This window comes from Sturnus vulgaris, chromosome 6 (assembly GCF_052056855.1).
Source record: "Sturnus vulgaris isolate bStuVul1 chromosome 6, bStuVul1.hap1, whole genome shotgun sequence".
NCBI lineage: Eukaryota > Metazoa > Chordata > Aves > Passeriformes > Sturnidae > Sturnus > Sturnus vulgaris.
The window spans coordinates 31,877,678-31,905,038 of record NC_142248.1 but is presented as its reverse complement, the minus strand read 5'-3'; the positions used below and the strand labels follow the sequence as shown (position 1 = coordinate 31,905,038).

Here is a 27,361-nt window from a genome sequence, read left to right as displayed (position 1 = left end):
ACTCCCCGGTCAGGAGGCGGAGGAAGGCCCGGCCACAGGAGGTTATTTATTTGCTCCCCGTGCCCTCGCTGAGGGTGCTGAGGAGGCTGCCGGGGTACACGGGTCTCCAGCCATACACTGATTAGCAGCAGAAAAGCCGCCTGGCCTCTCACAGCATCATCTTGTACACAGCCGAGCATTCCAGTCTCTGGAGACATCGCTCGGGTGTTCCGTCCAGGGAAGCTTCATGAGGGATGAGGATGGTGGGAAGGAAGGGCTAGCTATGGAAACTGCATCCCGCCTCTTCCCGCAGCACTTCCCTGCTCCAATCCGCAGTGCGGCGGCGGAGGCCCACAGAAAGCCATCGCCGGGCCACCTTCACCCCGGCCGCCATATTGGCGCCGGCCGGAAGAACTACCGTTCCCAGCGCGCTCGGCGCACGGCGCCATCTTGCCGCCGGCAGCTCGGGCGGGGGGCGGCGGCGGCCGAGACATGGCGCTGTTCCCGGCCTTCGCCGGGGCCGCCCAGCCCGGGGAGCCCCCCGCCGGCAGCTCCGAGGGCTCCACGAGAGGTAAAGTCCTGGGAGAACCGTCTTTCCCTTAGCAGCTCTCCAGCGGCACACGCCGCCGGCCCCGCTCCGGCCGTGCTTTACCCCGCCGTGGAGCGGCGGCGGTGGCGGTGCTGTCGGCGGGCTCGGGCCCATCGGCCCGTAACCATCGCCCCCGGGGGCTTTTGGTTTGTTGGTGGTTTTGCTATTTTCTTTTTCCTTTTTTTCTTTTTTTTTTATTTTTTTTTTTAATTTTTCCCCACTAGCTTTGGATATCTTGAAACGTGTCTTTTAATTCCTTGCTTTTTAAGCCAAATCATAGTTGTAAAGGACTTTTTTGGAAGGTTACAAGTGAGATTATGATTCATTGTATCACATTGGCTGTTGTAGTTGATGTCTAGCGTGTATTACTTTTAATAAAATAAAAATATTAAAGTAAATAACACTTTCTGGTGTAATGCCAAGTGGTGAAGGAGGTACTACGTTTATTAATTCTAATGAAGTTTGAACTAACCGTTCGTTTTGCTTGTCAGGTTCTACCAGCCTTAAATCTGCCCATTCTCTAGACACTACAGCAAAAGGAAACCAAGAATTATTTACCTAGGCTAAATTTCTTGTACCTTTGGTCCAGTCGGTGTGGTGCATTAGCTTCTTGTTCTAACCAGTTCTGCATTACCCCGATGGCATAACAGTGGTTGGTACTCACTGTGCCAGTACAGAGGCGTTCCAGCTGCATTTCTGCTAATGACACTTGGTGTAGGGAGTAGTGGGCATAGTAAGATTCCGAACTACAACTTCTAGGAATAGTGGAGCTGCTCTGTCAGGCAGAGATACAGTAAAATTCTCTGGTAATAACTTTGGTTATATTTTAAAACTTCAGGAATTTAGCCTTTAAGTTTGTTACAGTTGCCTATGTCGCTTCAGGCCACCCATCTGGAAGATCAGATTATACAGAAAAAGATGTAAGACTTACTTTTGGATCCAGATTTCAGTTGTTAGCACTGCTTATGATTTAAATTTTGGTATACTGGAAGCTTTTTGTGTGAAAATTATTGACAAAACTGGAGCATAATTTGTTTGGTTTATGTTTTAATAAATATTGTACTTTGTTGTTGACAACGACATTGTAATGTAAGTTGTAAAAATTAAATATTACTCAGAACCACATTTATGGTGGTGTATATCAAATTTCACACATTCAGCTTGTGAGAACTTGAGAACTTGACAGGCATCTATCTCTCTGATAAATGGTTCTCTGCTCTGACCTGATATGAAGCCAAAATGCATTATAATACAGAGATCCCAGGGTATTTTGATTTTAATGTTGTGTTAAGCTAAGGTGCCTTTAGCAGACATTTAGGACTTTTTCATAGCTTTATTATAAAAGTTGAAGTAGTAATATATATATGTTGGTCACGTTTCATGCAGCCAACCACTCTGCTTCATACTTCTAAAAACCTTCCTAAACCATTTCTGAAGTGAAAGTGGTGTCTGAAACAGAAGCTGTGTTTATTCTTCCTATGCTGCTCAATTGCTGAGTTGCAGCAGCCTCTAGAGTGCTGCAATTTTCTATATGCTTTGTTACAATTATGTTGTCAAGCTTAATTAGCGTTTGGTGGAAGATAAATTGCAAATTTATCTGTAGCCATGAAGAGAGCAGTGGTAATAAATAACCCTGCTGACATTAGTAAGCATAATGCACAGTATAATTTGTAGTTTGAACTATGCTATAGGTCAGACAATATAGTGTATTTTGCTGAAAGCAGATTTTCAGGGTCCTGAGAGGCAGCAAAAGGCTTTATGTAACTCTTTGAAATTGTCTCTGTAGACACGCACTGTAAATCTTTAATTTTTCTTTTTGCTTGAGAAGGTGTAAAGAGAATGTAATTGGATTGCTGCTGCCCTTGTGTTCATAAACATGTAACAAGTACATGCATATTATCAAAAAATAGGTCTTTTATATCTGAGCTGTGAAAATTATAGACATTTTGCAAGAAAAAAAGCTTAACAAGTGAAGAGATAGTGTGTTAAAGTTTGGAATGCATTGTGATGTTTGTAATGCTTGTTATCCAGCTAACTGATTCACTTGAGATTATTTACAAGTGGTTTGAACTTGCATGTTGCATAATGGCAAAAATTGCTCATTTCTTTCTAAGTAATAGGTCAGTTTGATTAAATTCTTCAGAAAATACTGTACTTGGAGAATTCTGGACTTTCCTGCTGTAGCCACAGAGGTGTATTGACTGTGCTACAGGACTTGATTCTCATGGAGTGATTCTTCAATGCATTAAAGATGCAATTTGATCTTATCTGGTCCGGTAGAACCAAGCTACAGGAACAGGCTGGGAAATGGTGCACGGTGGTGTTGTGCATTGATTGGGCTGGTCATGGGAAATGTGTTTTGGTCTTGACCGTGCCATGAATTGTGGATTCTCCCATGCACAGAGATGGGGGTTCAAGAGCCAGGGAGGTGATCGCTCCTCATGGGGCCTTTCATAATGGGGGTGGACTCCTGGGAAACACAGACTGTAACTTGGCTTTATTTTATGTATTTTTTGATGTGTTTAACTTAGGTTAACAAACTGTTTTGCAGCCTACTCTGCTTTAAATCCTTTTGTGGATGACAACTCAGGGACATGAGACAGAAGAAAGCTTTTCATATCAAAATTCTGTTTCTGAAGGAAGTAGTTTAGAAGGAGGCGAGATATATGGCTTGACAGACAATGAGTTCATGCTGTTTAAGGAGCAGAGGTCAGTGTAGTTTAGAGCACAAGGACAAGAATATTACAGGAAGAGGCAAAAGTGATTGTAAAGAGCATGGAGGAGAGGCAGGGAGATCAAATTTGTTCCTTACGATGTCTTCGTCAGTGTGGCACTGGAGGGGCTGCTGTTAAGTTCTGTATTTATGCAAAATAACTTTTGTTGTTTTATAGCTAAGAAATTTCACATGTTTAAAATAATTCTAGAAATGAAAACTCTTCAGTTGTTATAAAACATTTAAAATCAGTAAAATTGTGACAAAAAATTTCCCTTCCACATCCTGTCAGTGTCTCATCTTATCTGGTGACTGAAATGCAGAGACACAGATGCAGTGTTTAATGCTGACTAGTGTATCCATAGTAGCATCAAATAGCTTTCTTTCACATTATTGAAAGCTCTAATGATATTTCAGTGGTTAGAGAACTGAGGATCCAGTGGCATGTTTTGGCCATATATAAAACAATTGAGTATTCTTATCAGTAATGGATGTACCTATCAATAAAATTGTGTTAAGGATATTTTCCACACAGTCAGTAAAGTACACTCTTGTTAATCTGTATAAGCTTTATCGTATTTATTAACTATAAATTTTGTTTAATTATGCCTTTCTGTATTTTTAAAATTTCACTTTTTAAATATGTAACTATTTCCATTCTATATTATATATAGAAATTAATGTATAGTTGATATATAATAGTAAATATGATACAGTAGATTATCATATATATAACAAATTTATACAGTGTATAATATAAAGTTAGAACTTTTAAATCATAAAAATGAATGTTGGATAGATTCTTTTTTATGTATAGAGCTGTGTATTAAACATGGAATCTGCTTTCAGTATGAGCTAAATGGAAATTTCGTGGAGTGCTTTCCAATATGTTCAGTTATTGCACATGACTTAGTGACATTTACTGTGAATTTAACTGTCTGCTGACTAGATTAAAAAAAAAGCACAGCAAGCTTATTTGTATTGATCTCACACTTTTCTTTACCTACAGATTTAGACTGGCTTAGTAACCCAAGCTTCTCTGCAGAAGATGCACTGTTACTGCATCAGCGCACTACAGAAGTTGCCAATCTCATTCCTGAAAAATCACCATTAATAAGGTAGAGTGTACTTCAGTGTCTTTTGAAATAGCCTCTTTCTTTTGTCCTGCTCATCTTTTCTTGTATGAGACCAAATTCAGAAGCTAAAAGCTGCTTTTTATTCTACTGTTCAGTATTTAAAAATGCCTGAGCTGAGTCATGTGTAAAAGAATGAATAATGTTTCCATTCCTTTTAACTTAAAATAATGAGAAATTGTATGTATGCAATTACATTCCCATTTTCTTTTTCTCAGAGCTGTATTTAAATGATTGTTATTTTGGAATGGAGAGGGACTGAGCAATCATGATTTTTCATTAGCTTTTGAATGTCTAAAGTGACCCTTGAAATAATGTAAGGATTAATAATAGTATAAAGATCTTTTTGATTTCTCTGTGGAAACCAGAGAAATCAGCTGTTTCACAGTTGAGATTTTTACTTTATGAAAAACAGCTGCTGATGTGAACTAATGAAATATTACATGTATCACATTAAGTGTGGCTGTAGAACATACTGGTCAGCTGAAGTGGATGATTATATTCTTTTGCAGAAATGAGCTTTAAGCAGCCACGTTTGCTGAAGAACTGGTTTTAATGTTACTGAAGTGGTTGCTATACTTGGCTTACCTACACTGTAACTAGCAGTCAGTAGTGAATGCAGTCAAGTTGTAGTTGTCAAGCTCAAAACCTTAGTCACTTTTAATTTGATGCAAGCTCCCATGTGTATGACAATTGTTGGTGTCATGATAGAGAATATCTTTATTATACCAAGAACACCTGAGTACACCTTTTTCTGTACTTAGTCTTGCATTTACATGCATTGTGTGTTTGAAATGCAATCAGTGTTTTGGTTATCACTCATATATTCTGCTGTTTCTTTAAATCCTTTAAAGCTAAGGCTTTTGCAAAGAGTGAAGTGTTCTGAACTTTCTTATACCACTGTATTCCTTAACAGTTTTACTTCTTAGCTATATAGGTATATATAAATGTATATACTTTTTTCCAAGCAGGACTTCTTCTAGATCTGAGTTCTCAGAGGAGAGTGATACAGATGAGAGCCTGAAACAGACAAGTAAGAAAAAAAAAAAGAAAAAGAAAAAGCATCACCACAGTAAGAAGACAAAAAAGAAAACCAAAGGGGATTCCAGTAGCAGCGAATCGGATGTGGATGTGAAACACATCAAGGACAAAGGAAGTGGCAAAAGTAGTGGAAAGGAAGCAGCAGCAAAGTATGTATATGTTAATGCTATGCAAGATGTAAATTCATTGTGTTTTTGTCTCTTCAACTGAAATTTTTACCACTGGTTGATCATCTTTTTCTAAGCTTTGTATGACTAAACCTGCATTCAAAGCAAGGGAAACAGATTTAGAACCACTTGTTTAATCATATCAAAAAAGTATGACTAAATGTTCAGTGAAGTGCTGTTGTACAGAGCAAAGCATGGTATGGTGGTTATGAAATAAAATTTTAAAGTCATGTAGAGGCTTAGGTTCAGTTTTTGTAAGCATCTTGTTTCCTTTCACAGATCTTTTGTGAGGGCTTGGTGAGCGATTGCATTAAAAATTCTTAATTAGCGCAAAACTCTTAATATGTGGCTTGGTTTGCCTTGTAATTTAACTTCCTCCTCACAGAGTTCGCACTTCCTTTTTTTTCATTTTAAGACAGAATTTGTTATATGATTTAATATTTCTTTTATTTCCATATATTTTGCTTCATACTTTCTGCTTGTAATATTTCTATATGAGTATTTGAACAATTTAAATTGTTTTGTTAAATCTTCTTCGTTAATTCCAGGAGCTCTAAAGTAATTAGTGGAGATGTCATTTTTTATGGAACAAGAAAATAAGCATGTAGTGACTATCATGATCTTTGAGCAGTGAAAGAGGTTCTGTGAATGCAGCAAGAATCCAGGTTTGACATACCTAGCTGTGCTTTCCTCAGGCTGTTGGGTTTTTAGCATTTCAAGGTGGCCCCAATCCAGTTGGCTGAGTCACCTTCTCCTGGTTCTCACCATATTTGCTAGTTTGAGCAGCCATTTTGCCTCTATCTGATTCTCTGGTTCCTGTGTTTTCTTTGGCATCAGCAGCTCTGGCTCTAATTCACCACACTGCAGCTACTCCTGTGGATAGACTGAGGATTTGTTGACATTAAGGTATTGTTGTTACAATTGATGTGGTCTGGGTAGTCTTTGGATTTCCCCCAATTTACTGCTTTTCTCAAGGGGCTTTAGTGAGAAGCTGAAAGCTTAGGTTTGTGGGATGTGTCTATGCCAAGGTAGCATTGTTTCTCTGTGGAAGAGTGACAGAGGTACTGCAGATATTGTCTGATACTTTTAGCCACAGGTGGTTCCTCCTTTATGAGAACTTTCATTGCCTTATAGCACATTCTGCTAACCCCCATCACTCCTTGTGCTGGAAAGGTGGTTCATAAGCTGTTTGCTGGGTTGGGCCAGCCAGCCAGTGCTTTGCCCCAGAAAAAGTGTTGAAGTTCTTTCTTGGTGTCTTTTGTTACTACTTTCTGTAAATTGTTGATGCTGAGAGAATATTGAATTTTCAAAAGACTAGTTTTGAAACCTGAACCATAAAATTGCTTTGAATGTGAAGAGTGTTGTGAAAATTTAGAAAACTTTACAAGACTCTAAAACTCACATATTTGTACCATGAATTCAGATTGGGAATTCATAGTTATCTACAGTTCAGAGGCAGGTGGCAATTTCCACTTAAGTTCATTTGTATAACTGTAATCCATAAACCACTTTGATAAACACTGTTTTATCAAATGCATGGGTATAATTACAACTAGTCAATCCTCCTACAGATTATCTTCTTTTTCTTGATTGTAACATCTTATCAAGACAAAAATAAATTTTGAAAGTAGTAATATGTGGCTTCTGGATTATAGTGTGCCAAGCAATTGATTGGATTGTTTGGTTAAATCTGGTTATTACCTTTCATAATCATAAATTCAGTTTTTGGAAGTGCAAGGACTTTTGGTGTTTTGATTTGATGGTTCTATTAGTATTTCTAATTGGTTTTTTTGAAGTGTGGGACTGACTTTGCAGGAGTGGATCATGTACAGTGACTTTGAGTAAGTTAAATTATTATGGACTACAGAAATGTACCGTTTCTTGGGTTATGTAAATGCTGAATATGTGCACAAATGCTTAGAATATATCCTCATTCTCCTTGTCTGCAGTCTAGGTAAGAAAGCATCAAATGTTAGCAGCAGTCGCTCTATTTGGCTTGATGATATCCAGGCCCCCACAGCAGACACCTTCCGGATAGACAAGAAACCAGACCCTGCAAACTGGGCCTACAAATCCTTGTACCGCGGGGACATTGCAAGGTACCAAACTTCTCTATTGGTGTTCCAGCTATCACAGTCACTTGAGTCTGTCTGCAACGTTTTTACACAGAAGATGAGAAAAGATAACTGAGTAGCTTATTTCAAAATTTGACTTGGTATTGGGCCAGTGTCAGGGGCTGCATCCAAGGCAGTGTGGGCAGGAGGACAAGGGAGGGGATTCTGTCCCTTAACTCTGCCCTGGTGAGACCCCACCTGAAGTGCTGTGTCCAGCTCTGGAGCCCCCAGCACAGGACCTTTTGGATTGAGTCTAGAGAAGGGCTACCAGGTTGATTACAGAGAGCTGGAGCACCTCTCCTGTGAGTGAAGGCTGAGAGAATTGGGGTTGTTCAGCCTGGAAAAGAGAATGCTCCATCCAGTACCTGAAGGGAGCCTACAAGAAAGATGGAGAGGGACTTTTTATAAGGGCATGCAGTGACAGGACATGGGGAAATGGTTTTACACTGAAAAGAATAGTTTTTAATGGAACATTAGGAAGAAATTCTTAACTGTGAGGGTGGTGAGGCAGTCGAATAGGCTGCTCATAGAGTGGATGCCCCTTCCTGGAAGTGTTTGAAGCCAGGTTGGAAGGAGCTTTGAGCAGCCTGATCTAGTGGAAGGTGTCTCCGCCCATGGGGTTGGAATGAGATCATCAATAAGGCCCCTTCCAAACCAAACCATTCTACAATTCTTGAATAAACTTTTGGTTTTAAAAGGAAAAAGATGGCATGAAATAATGGATATAATGTGCATGATTTTCATAGTTTTCTAAAACATTCTCTGTGTAGCAAACTACAGGGCCATCTGGAGGTGGCAGCATGGGGCAGATTCAAAGGTGTGTTTTTTGAGGTCAGAAATCCCAGGTTGTGTTATAAATCGCCTTTGGTCAAATGCACTTTTTGGTCTCTATTGTTCTGTTTCTGTGTCTGAAAGGTATTGATTATCATTTCATACTAGATTTGTCAAGAGGTTATTTACTTGAGTAGTTTGATACCCTTGTAAAAAAACCCCCAAAAACTACAAGTATTTTCTCAGCAAACAGACTTCACCAGGCGTTGTACCAAAATGTGTCTGTCTTATGCAATGCTGCATTTCATGTTAGTATAGATGAAATTGCACATTCAATATCCTTAGTGAGTTACTGATACTGTGATGACCCTTCAGAACATTTCCTTGCATTAAAACAGAAGCCCATCCAAAGAAGCTTACAGTTGGCTCGTGCATTATGTATGTACATGTCTTGATTTTCTCAGGAAAATTGTTATAATTATTGTATATACAATATAATAATACTGTATATAATTATTTGTGGAGGAGGGAGTTATGGGTTGTATTTTTGTAGCATTTTATGCCTTTGCAATAAGATTGCCTGGTTACAATTTGTTTCAATTTTCTATCACCTTTGGATTGTCAGCAGTTTTCTGACATGAAAAGTATTATTTTAGCATTTCATGTTACTTTATCTGAAATTACATTCTTGGTAATATTTGAAGATAGTCTTTTTCTGTCTTAATCCGTAGGATTATTGTGGCCTTTATGAGCATGGCCTGTCTTTTTCTCTTCACACCCCTCTCCACTTTTTGGCATATAAAATGGACAGAGGCTTAGGGATGCAGAAGGAAATTACTGGACTGAACAACTGGTGTCTTATTTTCAGTTTAAAATAATCTAAGTAACCCTAAATAATGTTTGTTGTTCTTTCTCCAGCTTTGTATACAGAGCTTAAAATGATGGAAAGGAAAAAGGGATTTTCTTCTGCTTGAGCATGACATATATTGTTGAACTCAGAGAAAGCTTAGTATGACAATAAAAGTGTGATGAGACTGAAAGAATTTTTAAATTGAAGTCTTAAATAAGCAGAAAGTTACCAGGTTCTTAAACTTTTAAAGGTCTATGCATAAATTATTTGGGTTAATTTGAATGAAAGTATTTCTTTCAAAAAGGAGGTATATTTTCTAATTTGTATTTTAGAAGTTGTTTAATTGTATTTTCCCTTCCAAGATATAAAAGGAAAGGAGAGTCCTGTCTTGGCATAGATGCAAAGAAACACTGTATTACTTGGGATGATTCTACATCAAAAAGGAAGCAAGCACAGAGTCGACCTGAGCGCTATTTTACAAAGAACAATGTGAAGATGCTGAACACAGATGGGATTCTTGTTTGTAATAAAAATTCTCCATCTGATCCACCTGCTTTTATACCAGTTTCCCAAGTGGAAACTGATGATTCTTCTGACACAACAGAAGTAAATCCTCTTGGGATTTATGATACATCAACCACAGTGTGGCTACAAGGAAAAGGGTGCAAGAGTGCAGACAATGAGTCTGTAAATACACAGCAAACAATTCAAGAGCCTGGGATAAACACGAACTCCGTTTTAATGACAAAAGTGGAAGAGTATAACAGGAAAGTCAGAGAAAACCCAAGAGATATTAATGCTTGGATGGAATTTATTTCCTTTCAGGTATGTATTCTAACGGACCTTTTTGCTTATTATAAGTAATAAATACTTTAACATTGTATTGTGATTTCATTTGTTTAGAACTGTATGTCTTCTGTTGGTAAAGAATGAGCTGTTAATTCATCTTCACAAATGTCAGCATTCTTGTGATTCTAGTGATCGTTCTTCCTGAGGTTGTAATGATGTTTCTTTTTGTTTTAGGATGAATTAATGAGAGGACCTGGCCCTTATGCCAGTAAGGGAGAGCAGGAATCAAGGAGAAAATCACTCAGGTTAATCTTGGAAAAGAAACTGGCCATTTTAGAGAGGGCAATTGAAAGCAATCCAAGTAATGTTGATCTGAAACTTGCTAGGCTGAAGCTTTGCACAGAATTTTGGGAACCACCAGCTTTGATCAAAGAATGGCAGAAGCTAATTTTTTTACATCCCAATAATCCAGAGATGTGGAAGAAATACCTTCTGTTCTGTCAAAGTCAGTTCACTACTTTTTCCGTTTCAAAGATCAACAGTCTCTATGGAAAATGTTTGACAACACTGGCAGCTGTACAGGATGGCAGCATGGTATCCCATCCTCTGCTGCCTGGCACAGAAGAAGCTATGCTGGGTAAGGTTCTTTCTGCATATTATGGTCAGATTGGTCTTCATGGGAGCTGACTGCATTAAGAACAGATTTGCCTATGTATTGCATGAAGCTTTTCTTCTCTTTAAAGTGCCTGGCATCCAGGTTTCTTAGCTGAGAATTAAAGCAGATATTCCAACCAAATATGGATATAGCAGATCTTTCTCTTCCCCAGGAGAGTTTATGATACAACATCCATTAAAGTCTAATGTGCTGAGTGGTTTATAATACAATGTCAAGACTGGAGAATCACAGCCAACAGCCAGGAGATGTGCTTTTATAAAAGGGAGTTTTGTGAAAAAAAATTTTCTCTTGTTCAGAAGTTTTACAACTGATTACTTTAATCCAGAAAAGAGAAGGAACATTACAAGTCTGATGTGAAATTTTGTTGAGAATCCCAGTCTGTAGTTGGAGAATCCTAAGCTGTAATATCATGTGATCATGCCTTTTGTATTTCTTCTATGGATACATCTACCGCTTTATAATTTATTATATAATTATCGCTGGAAGGAAAATAAGTCAGATAGTTAGGATGCTGGAATGGATTCAGGGAAGAAATGAGTTCATGCTCAGTTCTGGCATGGTCTTTAAATTTATTTGGAGCTAAATGACTTAACCTATTCATTTCAATTTTGCTTCACTGCCTTGGTGAGTCATTGTGATTATTAATCTGTGAATACCTCGAAGTGGGGGAAAATACTAGTGTCACCATGAATATTTTTGACTTTTTTATTTAAAATTTTTTTTTCAATCTAAAAGGTATATGATGGAGGAGTCCATTTTTTTCCATGTGCATCATAGTCCAAGAAACCTCTTGTTTTTTTCCAGTCCTGTAATTCCTGTTGGAGCAACGATGTTATGCAATATCCAGTCTGGATTTACAGACTGAGATGCTGGCTTACCAAATTAGTTTCAGGTGTTCAGATCTCATACTGTCTTTGGCTGATTCATCGTGGATCAGCCACTGGAAAAAGTGCTGCAAAGGAAAAATGCCCTACTGACCAGTGGATATTGTACAGCCTGATAGCTTCTAATTGTTTCTGCTGTCTCTGATTTCCAATATTTCAGTCACTTTATACACTAACCACAATGAATGATTCTCAGGACAAAAGTTTTAATCAGAATCTATTTTTGGAAACAAGAAGGTTTTTCTTTCATTTTGTTTTCCTGCACATATTTGAACATGCGTGACTTATGAAATACAAACTCATGAAGCAGTTTGTCAACTGCTATGAGAATTTTTTTTTTAATAGAATTGCTTTAGCAAGTTAATTAATATTAGATTGTCTTTTTCTAAATACGTTTTTGCTGGCAGTATCCATAGATAGCTTAAAATTAAAATGAACTTAAATTCATGAGTGGAACAGAAACACAAGTAACTTCTTGTTGTACAGTCTTAAGCCTATAGTGATTTGTTTATGAACACTACGAAGTATTTTTTTCCTCTTTAGAACTCGAATAATAGGATTAGTGAAATTTCCACTTCTTGATTTGAGATTTCTTTATTAGTGACTCAACTATGTAATTCTTGGGATGAGTTTTAATTGACTGTACTTATTAGGAAGGTTACCAAATTGTTCATTAAGATAAATATACAGAATATTTCACAAACTAATTATGAGGTGAGTAGCACTGTAGATGTACATTAGGCTTGTATCTTCAACCTTTGACCTTTGCTAAGGACAAAATGTAAGAGCTCTAATTTTAACTAGTGGGGGACTGTGCCATCTAGTGTTCAGTTCGGTAAGCGGTACTATCTGCTTGGAAATAGGTAGTGGTTTTTTAAATTATTGAAAAATTTTTAAAAGGTAAAGCTGAATTTAAAATGGTAGATCAGCCTTTATGAAAATTTTGAAATAATAATGTATAATATTTTAAATTTACTAGGACCTGTTATAATAAAGCAGATGAATATAAAGTAGTCTTAATTTTTGCAGTGTAAGGGGAGTCCTGTTTTTCAAATTATACCTACTGGTTGGGGAGAAACTTACTTATCTTCTAGGTCAGTTCAGCTGCAGAAGTGTTTTAGCATAATGGACTGAATTAAGTATGTATTCATGCTGTTAGCAGATTTTGCCACAAAGAAAATGCTGGTCTTTTAATTTCTTCAAATACCTTTTTGTTTTCTAAAATGCAGAAAATTTTACACTGTAATTTATTTTTGGCAGCAATTTGGCAGCAAATCCTGATGAGACATTTTCTACATTCAGAGTATTTTAATCAAAGTTCATCTCTAAAGCTGAAAGAGTAGGAAAGGACAATTTTTTCAGTGTCAGTTTGACACGGTGCCTAAATTAGTTAAAATACTTGGAAATACTGTATTATAAAAGTAATAATTATGTAATAATTGTTTTCATTGTTTAAAGATCTTCAGAAATCTCAAGATTCTTTGTTAGCAGGAATAATCATTGACTTTGCAAAAAAAATTGGATTAAATGCCTAGTTTGTATATACTAGCTGAATTCAAGTTTTTATATGTATACATCTGATCTATGTCTAAATTCAGATAAAAGGAGTAAATAATTTCCCATGTATTAAATATAAGATGATGATTAAGAGCAGTTGCTGCTAACCTATGTTGTTACATGTGTGTATCTAGACACCTAAATATTTGGATTGTTTAGAACCCTCCAAAGCCAGTGTGTTTAGTGAAGGAGCAGTAGTATTTAAAGAACTGTTTTACTGTTTTCCAAGCTGTCAGTGATTTGTTTAAGTCTTTATGGGCTTGGGGTTTTTGCAAGTCGATTATGATTTAAAGTAATTTGAACGGCTTCTATTGTGTTAAGACTGGAGTGTAACTTGGAATGATTGAGTATCACTGAAATGTCCTTGAGCTGCCTCATAATGGAAGTGTTTATAATACCTGTTACTTCTCTAACTCTTTTGTTGAAGACTCTCGTGTCAAAATAGGAAGAGAAACACTTGCACTTTGCTTCCTTTTCTATATAGGCTGAGACTAGGGCTTAGTGTGCAGTAGGGATATGGCAGTGGTTAAACAAATAATTTGTTGAAGAGTGAGGGATAGGACCTTTCCTTACTTTTAGGCAAGTCCAGAAGACTGGACTTCTCTTAACTCAGGTCTTACATAAAGAAAAAGGGAATGACAATTGGAATGAAAATGATATATTGCCAACCTATTCTCAATGTACATATCTCATGCAAAACTGAGGTAAAAAGGATTTTTCTTGTTATCACCTCCTGTGTGCATTGTGATAATGCTCAGCATCTTCAAAGATGGCTGTGACACACTGACAGATGTTGGATACAGTGAAGTTCAGACCATTGTGTCTAACTTTCCATCAGTAAGGATAGTGCATGAATGGCATGAATAAAAAGTAATTTCTTTGGCACATTTAAAGTGAGCAGTCATAAAGTTAATTAAACTGTGACAGTTTTGACATGCATTTATGCTAGTTACTCTCCATGTTTTGAGTTTTGAATTTTGATCCTGTTCCAAAACAATTATGTTCTACAGCATGTCGTATATGTATTTTTATATTTGTGGGCTGTAATAAAATTCTTTGCTACAAAATTTGAAATACTAAATTTTTTTCTTCTTTTCTTTACAGCTATATTTATTCAGCAATGCCACTTTCTGAGACAGGCTGGCCATTCTGAGAAAGCAGTGTCTTTGTTTCAGGCTCTGATTGACTTCACCTTCTTTAAACCTGACAGTGTAAAAGATCTGCCAACAAGGGGACAGGTAGCAATTTCCATTTAAATGGGTGTGTGTCTTTATGTATTACAGAAAATGCTGTACCAGAAAAATGTTGATTAGTTTCTCAGGACATAGAGAAATATTTTGGACAGCAGCTTACTTAGAGGTTCTTCAAAGTGATGCTTGCATTGAAAAAATGCCTGTGGGTTCTCTGGAGCTACAGACCAAATGGCTACTTTTACTGTGTATAATAGAAGTGTGATAACCAGTCGTTCAATATCTTTTTTAACAATGGAAAATGGAAAAGATGGGGCTAGCTGACTGATGTCTGTGTCTAGTTAGCACTTGCCCTACTTCTCTTCCCCCAAAATGCTGTTGTTTTGTTACTGGTGATGGAGAGAGCTGATAGGACATAAAATGTTTCTGTTCAGACAGTTTTTGCAGAAGTTTCTCTGTTACCTATTTCCATTAATTTGATGGCTACATTAGGAACATTTTCATGCTTTCAGATGCCTTTTATTTGACCCATAAGATTCTGTTCAGCTTGTAATGGTAAATGTTGAAGTACTAAATCACTTTTTCTCTTAATTTGTTCAGGAGAATGTTGTATATGCACCCCACTAATAATAAGGAAGTTAATATTTAGATGCCAGTGGCATCATCCCACCAAACTGTTAGGAATTGTTTCCTTTTTAATGGAAATGGTAGAGAGGCCATCGTTTAGGCAGCTGGGCTACTATAGAGAATAAAAATTGAATTTGCTTCAGTCACCTCACTGTCTTCCCCAGAAACTCAGACTCCAGTTCTTGCTCTCTTGATTAATATTGTTCCCCACAAATGGACCAATCTTACAGGTTAAAAAATAGTAGTGTCTTCTTAAAGAGCTTAAATTTAGAATTCAGTCATAGATGTCATGGAGGATTTAGTGTAGTTGCACAGATACATGTAGTTACAGTTCCAGTGAATTGAAAAACTGCATGATTATCTGTAGTATTTAAAAAATCTTAGAGCAGGATGAAAAGGATCCTTGATTTAAAAGGACCATGTTTAGGTTGGAAAGTGCAGTTCTTGAAAATAGGAAAATGCCAGATTTGCAGCTGATCACACATTCTGCTGTCTTACAGAAGTGTTATGACTCAGTCTGGAATTACTTGTTTCCGTACTGTTTTCACAGTTCATTTTCTCACTTGCAGCAAAGAATAAATCCGTGAGAAGCAGAATTATATTTTGCACTTTGCTATAAGCCTGGAATTTTCTCATGTGTTGATGCCTGGTTTTTCTTGGAGTAAATTTTGTTAATATTTGTATTAACAGTCACATCTCAATGTCCAAGCCAAGGGTTGGTACGCAGCTGAAGCATTTAATAGGAGAGAGATTTTCATTAGAGCTTAGGATACACAAAGCAGAGGAGGAATTGATTAATCTAGAGATGATTGATTGCATACTGGCAGTGACAAAGTCACTAGGACTAGAGCCCTGAACTTCTGATTCACTGGAAAGTGCCCTGACCTTTTTGGCCATCCTTAAACTTGAAAGATTAAAGTTCTTATGGATCTTTCCTCTTGTCTTTAGTCTGGCCATATTTATGTACAACTGTAACATTTTGATTTGACCATAGGTGGAGTTACCATTCCATTAGCCAAATTCTTCATGGTCCCATAGAAGTTAGGGAGGAGGGGAGTTTTGTGTTCTCAAAGCCACACCTTGGGGACTTTGGATCTTTATCCTTGAAAGATTTGTAATGGACTGTAGGCACAAAAGTATTTTGCTTTCTTTAAAGCCTGTTACTTTTTAAAACAATCTTTATTTTCATGAGAAGAGCAGATGACAGTCCTTATGTGCCACAGCCATAACTGAAGTACTCAATTGTTCCTGGTGAATCTTAAGCAGTATCTAACAAAGTCTTCAGATACAGAAATTATATCTACATATGTGCTTGCAGCGTCTGGGAAACCTAAGTTGACAGAGTTAATGTTTGTACAACAGCAAAAATTATTTTTCTATGTGTTTTGTTTTGATTGGTCCCATCAAAAATAATAGGTGGAATTCTTTGAACCCTTTTGGGATAGTGGAGAACCACGAATTGGAGAAAAAGGAGCAAGAGGCTGGAAAGCATGGATGCACCAACAAGAAAAGGGTGGCTGGGTTGTTAAGCCTGGTATGTGTGTCTCAATATGTGTAGTTGTATGACTATATGTTCTCCTAAACATTTTGATTAGAATGATACCATTTGATTCTTTCATGTTTTTGCATACAAGTTTTAAAAAAATATTTACTGATATCAAGATAATGTATATCATACTTCACAGGGAATAGCATGTGTTGAATGTTCTATGTACGATGTTGTTCATGGAATATTGTTGTCCTTCCTACAATGAGAATTAGAGGAGAGAATGCCATATCCTCCACTTCATGTTGAAAAAGCTAGAGGTGTGAGAACTCGGTGGAGATTCATGCCAGTCAAATGTAAAGGAAGCTACCTCCCTTAAGACCCCTTCACCATGTTAGTAAGGTGAGGTGGGATTATATTATAACAGTTAACTCAAGGATACCTAGATTTATGATTCTATTTCTAGAATCAGATTTTAGTTTCTCTAGCAAAGGTATAACTAAAATAGTAGGAAAACATTTCCTTTTTCTTTGCGGTACAGAAAACAAAGAAATTGTCTTCACTTGGCTGGAGTTCTTCTCAATGAGCAGGGATGCAGAAAACACTCCCTGCTGCTTAGCCTCACCTCGTCTTGTGGTCTATAGCATTTCCTTTAATGTCATGTTTCTCAAGCAGATACAGCTTGCAAGAAAGCAGGAGGCTGGAATGTGTCTTATCAAAGATGAGCAGTCTTTGCTTTTGCTGCTCCTGCTGTAGCAACTCTGATGAAGCAAGTTTGGGCCTGCTTTTAGTAAACAAAGGAACTGAAAGATAATTATGTGCCTCCCTTGTCCCTGGATTAAGATGGAATTTCCTTGGCCCCTAACTGAGGTCAGCAGTTTTATTTTTGATGGCTCTAGACATTTTGTTCTCAAATTGAGAAGACACAGTATAGAGAAGAGGACTGCTGCCAGTCTTGGGCAGCTCCAGTATATACCAGTGCTTTCCTCATATGTGTCAACCCCTAAAGTTCAGGTGCGATTTGCAATTGAGTGTGTTCATTAAAAACTGTCAGTTTCTTCAAGTCTTGATTAGATTGTGGAAATGCTGCCTTTTTCATAGAATTGCTGACTAAAGGAGATACTATTGATCACAAAAATATAGAGAAAGTAAAGTCTTGCAACCACCTGTTTGTTTTACCTGAAATTTAAGAAGAACTGGGATTGGGAGTGTTTCACCTAATTAATGGCAGATGTCAGGATCAAGAATTTGGAGATGTGTAGAAATGGCTTGATTTTTATAGTGCAAGCAACCATTAAATTTTGAGGGCTATTTTTTTCCTCAGCTGTAACAAAGAAACATCTCTACAAGCTTTCCCTTTGCCTATAAGTGCTCATCAGTTTCTGCACAGAATTAATATATTGCTGTCAGAGGAAAAATATGGTAATTTTATCCAATAGTCCGGAAAGATTATCATAAAAGTGGGATATGGTTAAGCACATTCTTTTTTTGTGTGTGTGTGTGTGTGTGTGTGTAACTACGTGGGTTGTTTCACCTGCACATTCATTAAAATGCTGAAAATACCACTTATTGTAAAACAGCATCGCCAAACTCATTTTGCAGTGTTTAATACTAAAGTACCATTGTTTTGCGTACAGTGGTTCTCTCAAAATGTTTTATGCACACTGGTATTCATAGACCATAATTGAAATTTATGCTCAGGTATGAAGTGAAGAATAAGTTGCTCAAGAGGATGACTGGCTCTTGGCTGTTGCAAATTGCTGTTGATAAAAGTGGTCCACAGCCTGTCAGTGTTTTCTTTTCTCCTCTCTGAAAAAGTTTGACACTGATTCACAGCTTCTAAAAGTTTGGAAGCTTCTTACCTTCCTATTCTTACAGAGGTGGTGTCAAAACCCAGAACTGTGACATCTCAGCTATGTCTTGTGTGGTTTTTTATTAACATTATATTTATTTGCATTGTTAAAGTAGTTAAAGTGTGTGTCATGCCTGGCCTTTGGATTTGGTGGGATAACTTTTCTTTAATAATTTTGTGTGTGTATATATTGATTTGATTTTAGATGATGAGGATGATGAAGAGATAGATGAGGATCAAGAAATAAAAGATAAAACTCTTCCCAAGTGGCGTATTTGGTTGGATATTGAATATTCCCGTGAGGCAAGGCACTGGTTACCTTGGAGGCCAGACAAAACCAAAAAGGAGACTGAAGAAGACTGTGAAGATCCAGAAAGACAGGTGACTGTGATACAATAGAACAAAGGGAGATAAGACTAGTTATCCTTTAATTTTACTTCATTGCCATGTTTGTGGATATTTTAGAAGAGTAAAACTTTTCTTTGTTGGGAAAGAAGAGTTTTTTTTCTTTGAAATTCAAAATTTGCCAAGGATTTTGTGTTGAGATTTCTGAAAACCATGGGAAGCTCATGGTAAATTTTGGAAAGTCTGCAGGCAAATAGTCTGTCTTTGCTGTTCAGTGATTCCTGTCATCTGTGTGGAGAAATCTCACAGAAATACGTGTTTAAGAAGAGATGTGCATTAAATAAACAAAGGTTTCATTGCCTTCAAGTCAGATAGTTAGATATTTTTTATTCCTTGGGAAATAGGCCAAGTCAGACATTGATTTTCAAATTAGAATGTGTTAAAAGGCCTATGAATAAAACCTTCCAGACTTTCATTTTGTATGTTTTCTATGGAGGTCTTCATTTTTCACAGGCAAAGAAATCTCTTGATAGTAAATTTACAGTCTGACTGGAAAAACAGATTGCTTGTTTAACTTGTCCATTTTTAATCTGAATGACATTTTGATACAATTTAATGGTAATTCTAAATTCTATTGATTTGAAAAGGTTCTTTAGTTACATAAATTACAGATTTGCTGCTTTTATTTGATTGCATAAATTAATGGAATTTGTTTTAATTTGGATTTTTTTAGGTCTTATTTGATGATCTTGGACCATCTTTAATCCGTCTTTCTAATCCAAAGCTTCAACATCAACTACTGTACTCTTTTTTGCAATTCCTGGGCGTTCCATGTACAAGTAAACTCTTTCCTTCCAGTCTCTATATCGCCATGGATGAAAATAACGTCTTTGACAGTGTGCTTTATGATGAGAAACCGCTGACTTCTGTTGATTTTCCACTTTCTGGATTCAACAGTATTGGTCACATGGATACGATGTCACGAGGCAGACATCAGATAGGCCACTGTAAAGAAGGAGAGGAGTTCATACAGAATGTCTTCCATGTTCTGTCCCAGATATTTACAGGAAAGGAAAAATCTAACCTGGCCATTTGTTGGCTACAGTATGAAATATCAAAGGTAATGAGGAGTCTGCATATAACCAATTTTGTGATGTGTGACTTTCTTCTGTATTAATGCTTATATTGAATTTTAAAAAATCTTGATGAAAGTTGTCTTACAGGACTAGGTATCCAAATCAGGAAATACCAGTTAAGATTGCACAAGGGGAAAAAAAAGAAAACCAAAAACCCCTTTTGCTTGGTACATGTTAAAGAGTGGCATACCTGTAGCAAACTATGTTTTGAAGTTTTGCATAAATGTTATTATATGATAATATATAATTTTATAATTATAATTCTAAATTTTTCCCCTCTCAAAATATGCTCTGTTTATTTTCCCCTGCAGGTAATTCATTGTCTCCAAGCAAAAAAGAAAAAGAAGCTAAAAGCACAAGGGAGGAAGAGTAAAAAGTTGGCCAAGAATATCCTTAAAGCACCTGACAACCGAAACAACCTTTCTCTCTGGAAACTCTATGCCTACCTAGAATGGCTGCTTGGTAACACAGATGATTCCAGGAAGGTGTTTGACACAGCTCTTAGCACAGCAGAGACAGGAGGATTGAAGAGTGCCCAGCTCTGCAGCCTGAGCCTGCTTTATGCTCAGCTGGAAGTGGAACTGCTAGAAAGTACAGAAGGAGCTGTTATGTCACGTGCTGTTCATATATTGACCAAATTGACTGAAAATGGACAATATGTGCCCTATAGTGGACAGGTGTTACCTGTGAATGTCTTGAAAGCTCGTAAAACATATGAGCATGCACTGCAAGATTATTTAAGCAGAACACCAGTTTCTGATCAGGATCAGGTCAATGGTACTGATCAGCTGGTTAACCTGGTTGGTTGTTATGCACTGTTCCAGTATTTGACTGTTGGGATTGATGCTGCAGTACTAATATATACACAGGCTTCAGAAAAACTTGAAGTTTCTGGTTCACAGAAATGTGAAAATACTGGAGACAATTCTGGCATTCTAAATTTTCCCACTGCTCTTGAAGCTGTCACACTGCTGCATACAAATTTACTGAGATTCCACATGAAAATTAGTGTTTATCCTTTGAATCCCCTGCGAGAGGCACTAACGGAGGCTCTGAAACGGTATCCTAGCAACCAATCTCTTTGGAGGTCATACATCCACATCCAAAGGAAGTCTCACAGTGCGAGCAAAGCACGAAGATTTTTTGATAGTGTCACAAGGTCTACAAACTCTTTAGAGCCATGGCTGTTTGCAATCCAAGCAGAGCAGATGAGGAAAAAACTCACAGAGAAGGTCCAGAGGTAACACCTTGCAGCTCCTTACAATTAAGCTTTTTTGAATCTGTCTAGTCACACAGCAGAGGAGAGAAAATGTTATCACAGTTCTCATTTTGCAGATGAAAAAAGCTGTAGCTGGAGGTTTTTTGTTCAAGGTTGAACAGGGAGTTAGTGGCAAAATCTTGAACAGAATAAAAGCCCTGGGTGATAGCCTTATGTCCTTTCTGCTGAGCCAGATTGTGTTGGAATTTGTTTGATTACTTGCCAATAGCATCAGGATGGTACACATTTCTTTAAGGAATTTTTAAATAACTAAGCCTGCTTAGATGGCCAGGATAGACACTGAGCTTAGAAACTGCTGCATTTTAGCACTAGAGCAGTAATGAGCATAATACAGAGTATTGCTGCAGTTTCTGCCTGAGCTGGCTGCCCTACTTTACTCCTGAATCACAGAATACAGTTGTGGCAGATCTGTTTCCATAGTGAGTCCTTGAGAGTTTCGTTTTTGTATGGGGCTGTTACTAGGTAGAAGAGGCTGGAAATTCCATGAATTCACAGTGGTCTGGGCTCAGATTTTTTGCTGCTGAGAAAGGAGGAAAGGGTAGGAGATGGGGGGACAAGGTATGTGTTCATTCTTAGTTTAATCTCTTAACTGTTGTTTTCTTATTGTTTGGAGCTACCTATCCACTGCTACCTACATATATCCAGTGGCATCGACCGTTTGGTAGGTTGTGTTTGCACATGGCAACAGATTTGTAGGAAACAGTTACCTGGAAGTTTTGCAGAGCTGTAAGCTCACAATACTCACACTTTGTGAAATTACATAATTACCAATATACTTTGAAATTATAGTGCCTCCACTTCTTTGATTGCTGCAGGCTGGCAAAAGGCATTCAGACATGATAGTGATATTCCTGAGCTGTTAGTCTGTGTAATTCTAAATTGTTATAAGAATTTTATGGCCACCAAATGTAAAGGAGGATTGTAATTTGATTTACTGTTCATTTCAGATTAATACTATGATAAGTTTTCGTTATTGTTACTTGGAACTGAAAATTTCAGAATTATTTTCTCTGTGACATTGAGTTCCTTTCTAGTTTGTTGAATGCTAGCAAAGCCTTTCCTATAGATTATATTTCTAAGGGACAGTTTGGGTGTTGCAAGAGCAGAGCTGAACTACTGCAACAGGGAGATAAGTGGCCTCTCAATCATGCATAAAACTAACGTTTTGTGATGTGACAAAATAAGAAAATATCTGTGCTATGTCTGACTATTTCATATTCTGGTTTGTATTTCTGCTTAAGTGCATGGAATTCAGATGAAAAAATGAACACAAAGTGTAAAACAGGAACGTTTCTAAGTCACTGTTAGGTACAAGGCTTCAAATGTACTCCATGCAGAGTAGGTTACATAATTTTCCCTCATGGCAAAGGTTAAGATGAGAGGAAAATTTACTTCAAAGACACGTGAAAAAAAAAGAGATAGGTTAGGAGCCAAATGTTAATGGTGAGTGGAACAAGCTGGCAGGCTAAGAGAACATGCTCAGACAAGTGATGTTGCCATCAGTGCTCCAGTCTGTTTCTGCAAGCTCAAGCATCAAAAATAAGCCAGTCTGTGTCAGCTGTTGAAGAAAATCAGTGCTTTGTTGAAAACTACATACTGCTTTTGTGTTCTGCCTGGAATTTAGGGGATTTAAATCTCTGGGTGAAAATTACTGTTGTAATTGTGGTTGAAATCCGGAGTTGTAATTTTGACCTTGATCAAAGACCAACGAGTGGCCTTAGAAAAGTGAACAAAAAATTTGAACAAACTTGCCTGGGTACCAGAAGATGATGTGCTGATCCAGATTTGAATTCTTTTGAACTGCTTAGAATAATAAATAATCTTGGAGGTAGGCTAAGGTGTTTTAATATCATATGATAGTGGATTATCGTGTTCAAAGAGAAATTATTTTTGAACATACTACATGAATTCTCACAAAAATACTTAATTTATATATTTTTCCTAATTTTACTATTTAGAAATGCATTGATTACATTAGCAAGTGCTAAAAGTCTGGTTTATAATGCTGAGTTTATAGCACAAATTACAAAACCCTGGCTATGCTTGGTGCTGTGAATAGCACATTGTTCTTTACACCTTCTTACCCAGATGTGGTCCCTTGGCTTGGGTTTAAGGACTGTTATTTCTTCTCTCCTCTGTGTTTCAGGGCAGATGTTGGTGAAATACATTCTACTATTCCTGAAACTGGATTAACAAATCGGATTGTAGCTCTATTTGAACATGCAGTTCAGAGTGAAAATGGTGCCCATTGTCCACTGCTATGGAGAATGTATTTGAACTTTATGGTAAGAAGAAGAGTATTTGTTTTGTTTTACTGTATTTGAAATTCTCATAAACACAGCTGGAATACTACTTAGAAAAATGAATACTAAATGCTGCCATGCCTCTGTGATTTGTAAGGTGATATATTTGACTTGTACTGCTCCTTATTGTTGGGAACATAAAGGAAAAGATAATTCACATGGATTAGTAGTAAAAGCTTCTGACAGTGTCGTCCTAATATAGACGCAGACATTGTGTCTGTCATCTCACACAGTTAAAAAGTGTGTCCTGAGATACCAGTAGATGTCAAGCTGCTTTCCAGTGGAGCAGGCCCCAGCTTCTATTGGTGCAGGAATTTGTACTTCCTGTTGAACTTCGAGATTCCTGTCAACTGATTTCTTCATCCCATTGTGATCCCTCTGAATGTATCAGCTGCTCCTCTCAGTTTTGTGTGGTCTGCAGGCTTGCTGAAGGTGTACTCTGCACCATTAGCCAGATCATTAACAAAGGTGTTAAATGAGATTGGTCCCAATGGTGTCCCTAGGGGTACCACTCGACACTGACCTGTAACCAGATTTGTTCCACAGATCACCACCCTCTGGGCCCAGACTCTGAGACAGTTTTCTCACTGTCTGTGCATCCAGTTCTTTTGTCAAATGCTTATTTAGAAGGCTCTTACAGGAGACAGTATCAAAGTGTCTAGTGTCTGGACTTACTGAAGTCCAGATAGACAATGTCCACTGCTCTCCCCTTGTCCACCTGGGCAGTCATTTCATCATGGTAGTTTATTAAGTTGGTCAGTCATGACTTTTGGTGAATTCACACTGTCTGCTGTTGGTTTTCTTTTCACTCACATACCTGGAAATGGTTTCCAGGGTTAGCTGCTCTGTCACCTTCCCAGGGTACAAGGTGAGGCTGACCAGCCTGTACTTCACTGGGTAGATCTTCCCTTTCTTGAAAGCAGGAGTGATATTTTACTTTCTTCAGTCTTTGGGTCCTTCTCCCAGTTGCTGTGATGAATCAAAGCTTGTCAAGAGTGACCTCTCAGTGACATCTGCCAGCTCCCTCGACACTTGAGGTGCAGTTCATATGCAAAATAAATGCATGGTAGGCAGAATATAGCTAAAGCTTCTCTAACTTGCCTTCAATTTTGACAGTCTTTTGAATCTTAAAAGCTATATATAAAAGTTATGTTAAGTGGCATTGCAGTTTAATGCTGAAAACCTATATTGTTTGTTTCTTCCATAGTTCCCCATGGAAGTACATAAATAAAATCAACTTTATATAGTCAGCTTTGCCATCTTGGCTTTCTTGTTTGTCCGAAGTACAATATGGAAGATGAAAACACTCAAGTAATAACTTTCATTCTTCAGTGTTACTCTTCTGTTCACGTCTCCTGGTGTAATAAGTTGTCAGAGAGGGATCACCAGTCAGAAGGCTGTGAAATAGAGAAGAGGCAGGGGAAGGAGAGATCTTGTTTTGTGTTTGAGAAGATCTCTTGTGTGGGACTGTGACTTGTGACCATTTCTACACAAATACACGCTTGTTAATATTTTATACAATATTGTATGTAGGAATGTACAACTGAATTACTGTTATTCTTTACAAACTAATAATGACACCCCAGTATGCACAAATGCTAAAGATCACCCATTATGTATTCTATCACTAGTGCTTCGTTCATGGAAGATACCTTTTTTGCAAGAACAACAAGGAGTATTTCCTAGATGCTAATAAGATGGAGGAAAATACTGTTACAGTAGTAGCTTGGAATAAGTTTGTTTAGAGAAGCAAAATCAATTACAAGCATTAAAATTTTCAGCTACAATCATAGAAGAAGTTGTGATTGTTCAGTATTACCCTAAGTTCTGTAGCTCTCTGTTTTCTCTTTGCTGTTGAAACACGAGTTAAGTAAGTGGACAGGGATGTGGGCTGGAATCTGGCTGAACTGCTAGGCTCAAAGTCTTGAAGCCAGCAGTATGAACTCCTACTGCAGGCCAGCTACTGGATTGATAGTGGGACCAGTGCCCTTTAACATCCAGATAATGATCTGGATGATGAGAGTCTGTACCATCAGCAAGTTTGCAGCCAGTACAAAATCAAGAGGAGTGGCCAAAGCACCATATTCTGCTCTTGGTCTGTCCAGGTTCCTTCGAAGAGCTGAGAGTCCTTGTTCTCTTACCTCTCTTACAAGTAAAGCCCTGAAACTCCTTTAAGACATCTGAAGAGTGTAACCTGACAAATTACATAGCTACCATAATGTACAATAAAAAGGATTTCTCAGCAGAAGAACATTGAGCTTTTCAGCAATCGTTTCTCCCAGAAGTAATTATTTCAGCTATTACTGCACTGAAGTATGAACTTTTTTTTATCACACAGGCTTCACTAGGAAAAAAAGAAAAAAGTAAAGGATTGTTTTATAAAGCCCTTCAAAACTGTCCTTGGGCAAAGGTAAGCACAGAAATCAGGTAAACTTGTCATTGTACTTCAATTTTTGAAGTTCTGTTATTTGAAGAAAAAGTTAATCTTTAGTAGTTGTTGTGAGGAGTTATATGCAAATGAAAGCAGAGGTTTCTGAGGAAGTAATGTTACGATTTTCTGCAAATAAAAGATGCATCTTAAATGGAAACATGGTCAATAGTCAGTGCTGTTTGTTTTTCAGGAGAGAATGCTGTTGCATTGAGGCATGGCTGTAAAATCCTGTGTGATCTAGAAATGATTGAGTCTTTCAGACTTTTATCATGAGCATGGTAGTATCAGAAATACATAGCCAAATTAGAATTTATTTATGTAATAATGTATAAAAATTGAAGAGAACCTGCAACTCCTCAGTTAATGTCTGTATGCTGCAAATGCTCCAGTGTCTCTTAACCTCCATTTTATCTTTTTGAATAAAGTTACTCAGTAAGAGTTGGAAAAGACTTGATTAAACATCTACCTGGCTGTCACTGTAGGAGTAATAATTCTGTTTATGTTACTTTTGAGAATACATGATATTTCTTATGTTTTTGCTACAGAGTTATTGCTGTCTACTTACTTCTTTATACTGTGTTTCTTGCTAGAAAGGTAGCACAGAAAATGTTCTTGTTTTCTTTCCAGGTACTCTATATGGATGCAGTAGAGTATTTCCCTGATGATCTGCAAGAGACGCTCGATCTAATGACTGAAAAAGAATTGAGAGTGCGGGTACCTATGGAAGAGCTGGATCTACTACTAGAGATTTAAGAGAAGATTGTAGCAGAGTGGAGGAAGTACAGAAGCTGCTTCCAACACTAACAATTAGGTCCATCTCTTTTCATACAGGAACTCTGTTGGGACTTGGGTACTATGTACTTGGTATTTTTTTTGTTGTTAAATGTTTTATATAAATTCCTATCAAAATGGAGTTCTACTACCTGCAAGTATTCTGGAATTAAGGACTGCATTTCGCTCACAATAATGGATCCATTTCTCTGAAGTATTGTTGACTCCCACAAAAGGATGCCATCTTTACATAGTTTCCTGTTAGAAGTTATGTGCACTTCTTACTCTATTCTTTGAAATAACATTCCCTAGGGTTCAGTAGAGGTTCAGTACATGCCAACTATGGCTTGGTGAGCAGCACAGCAAATAAACATCTGCCAAATGGATGCTCCACTGCCCTCCACTTGGCAGACTTCAGTAATTTCCTTCAGCGTGGTATGCCTGTGTATATGTAAATGCCAAGTCAAACAGCCATTACATCTGTACATATACTGTGAGTAAAAGCTACATTTTTGTTTGAGAAAGCACCTATTTTGGTATGCTTTGATAGATGACCATTTTAATATAAATCTTTCTGAAAAATATACCTGAATATTTGACAATTCAAAAGTAACTTGTTTTTTATTTTTTAATTTAATAGAACTCTTGAGTGTATTAAAAATGAAAACATGTCCATAA

The 27,361-nt window shown here is 37.4% G+C and overlaps 1 protein-coding gene across 1 annotated transcript; it reads left to right on the top strand.

Moving 5' to 3' along the window:
• Positions 1-398: 398 nt before the first annotated feature.
• NRDE2 (NRDE-2, necessary for RNA interference, domain containing) lies at positions 399-27,361 on the top strand. Its single transcript, XM_014869874.2, has 14 exons — positions 399-550; positions 4,291-4,399; positions 5,386-5,604; positions 7,572-7,721; positions 9,720-10,182; positions 10,381-10,783; positions 14,368-14,501; positions 16,497-16,614; positions 18,624-18,799; positions 19,497-19,883; positions 20,211-21,139; positions 23,325-23,463; positions 25,820-25,891; positions 26,540-27,361. The coding sequence occupies exons 1-14, from the start codon at positions 472-474 to the stop codon at positions 26,663-26,665; spliced, it is 3,504 nt and encodes a 1,167-aa protein (XP_014725360.2). The 5' UTR covers positions 399-471; the 3' UTR covers positions 26,666-27,361.

What these genes read in the sequence shown, in the direction of transcription:
- NRDE2 (XM_014869874.2), top strand. Translation starts at nt 472, where the DNA reads ATGGCGCTGTTCCCGGCCTTCGCCGGGGCCGCCCAGCCCGGGGAGCCC. An exon ending in CACAGAAGAAGCTATGCTGG is followed by an intron (nt 10,784 to 14,367) that starts GTAAGGTTCTTT and finishes TTTTCTTTACAG; the next exon opens with CTATATTTATTCAGCAATGC. An exon ending in AAAACTGTCCTTGGGCAAAG is followed by an intron (nt 25,892 to 26,539) that starts GTAAGCACAGAA and finishes TTTTCTTTCCAG; the next exon opens with GTACTCTATATGGATGCAGT.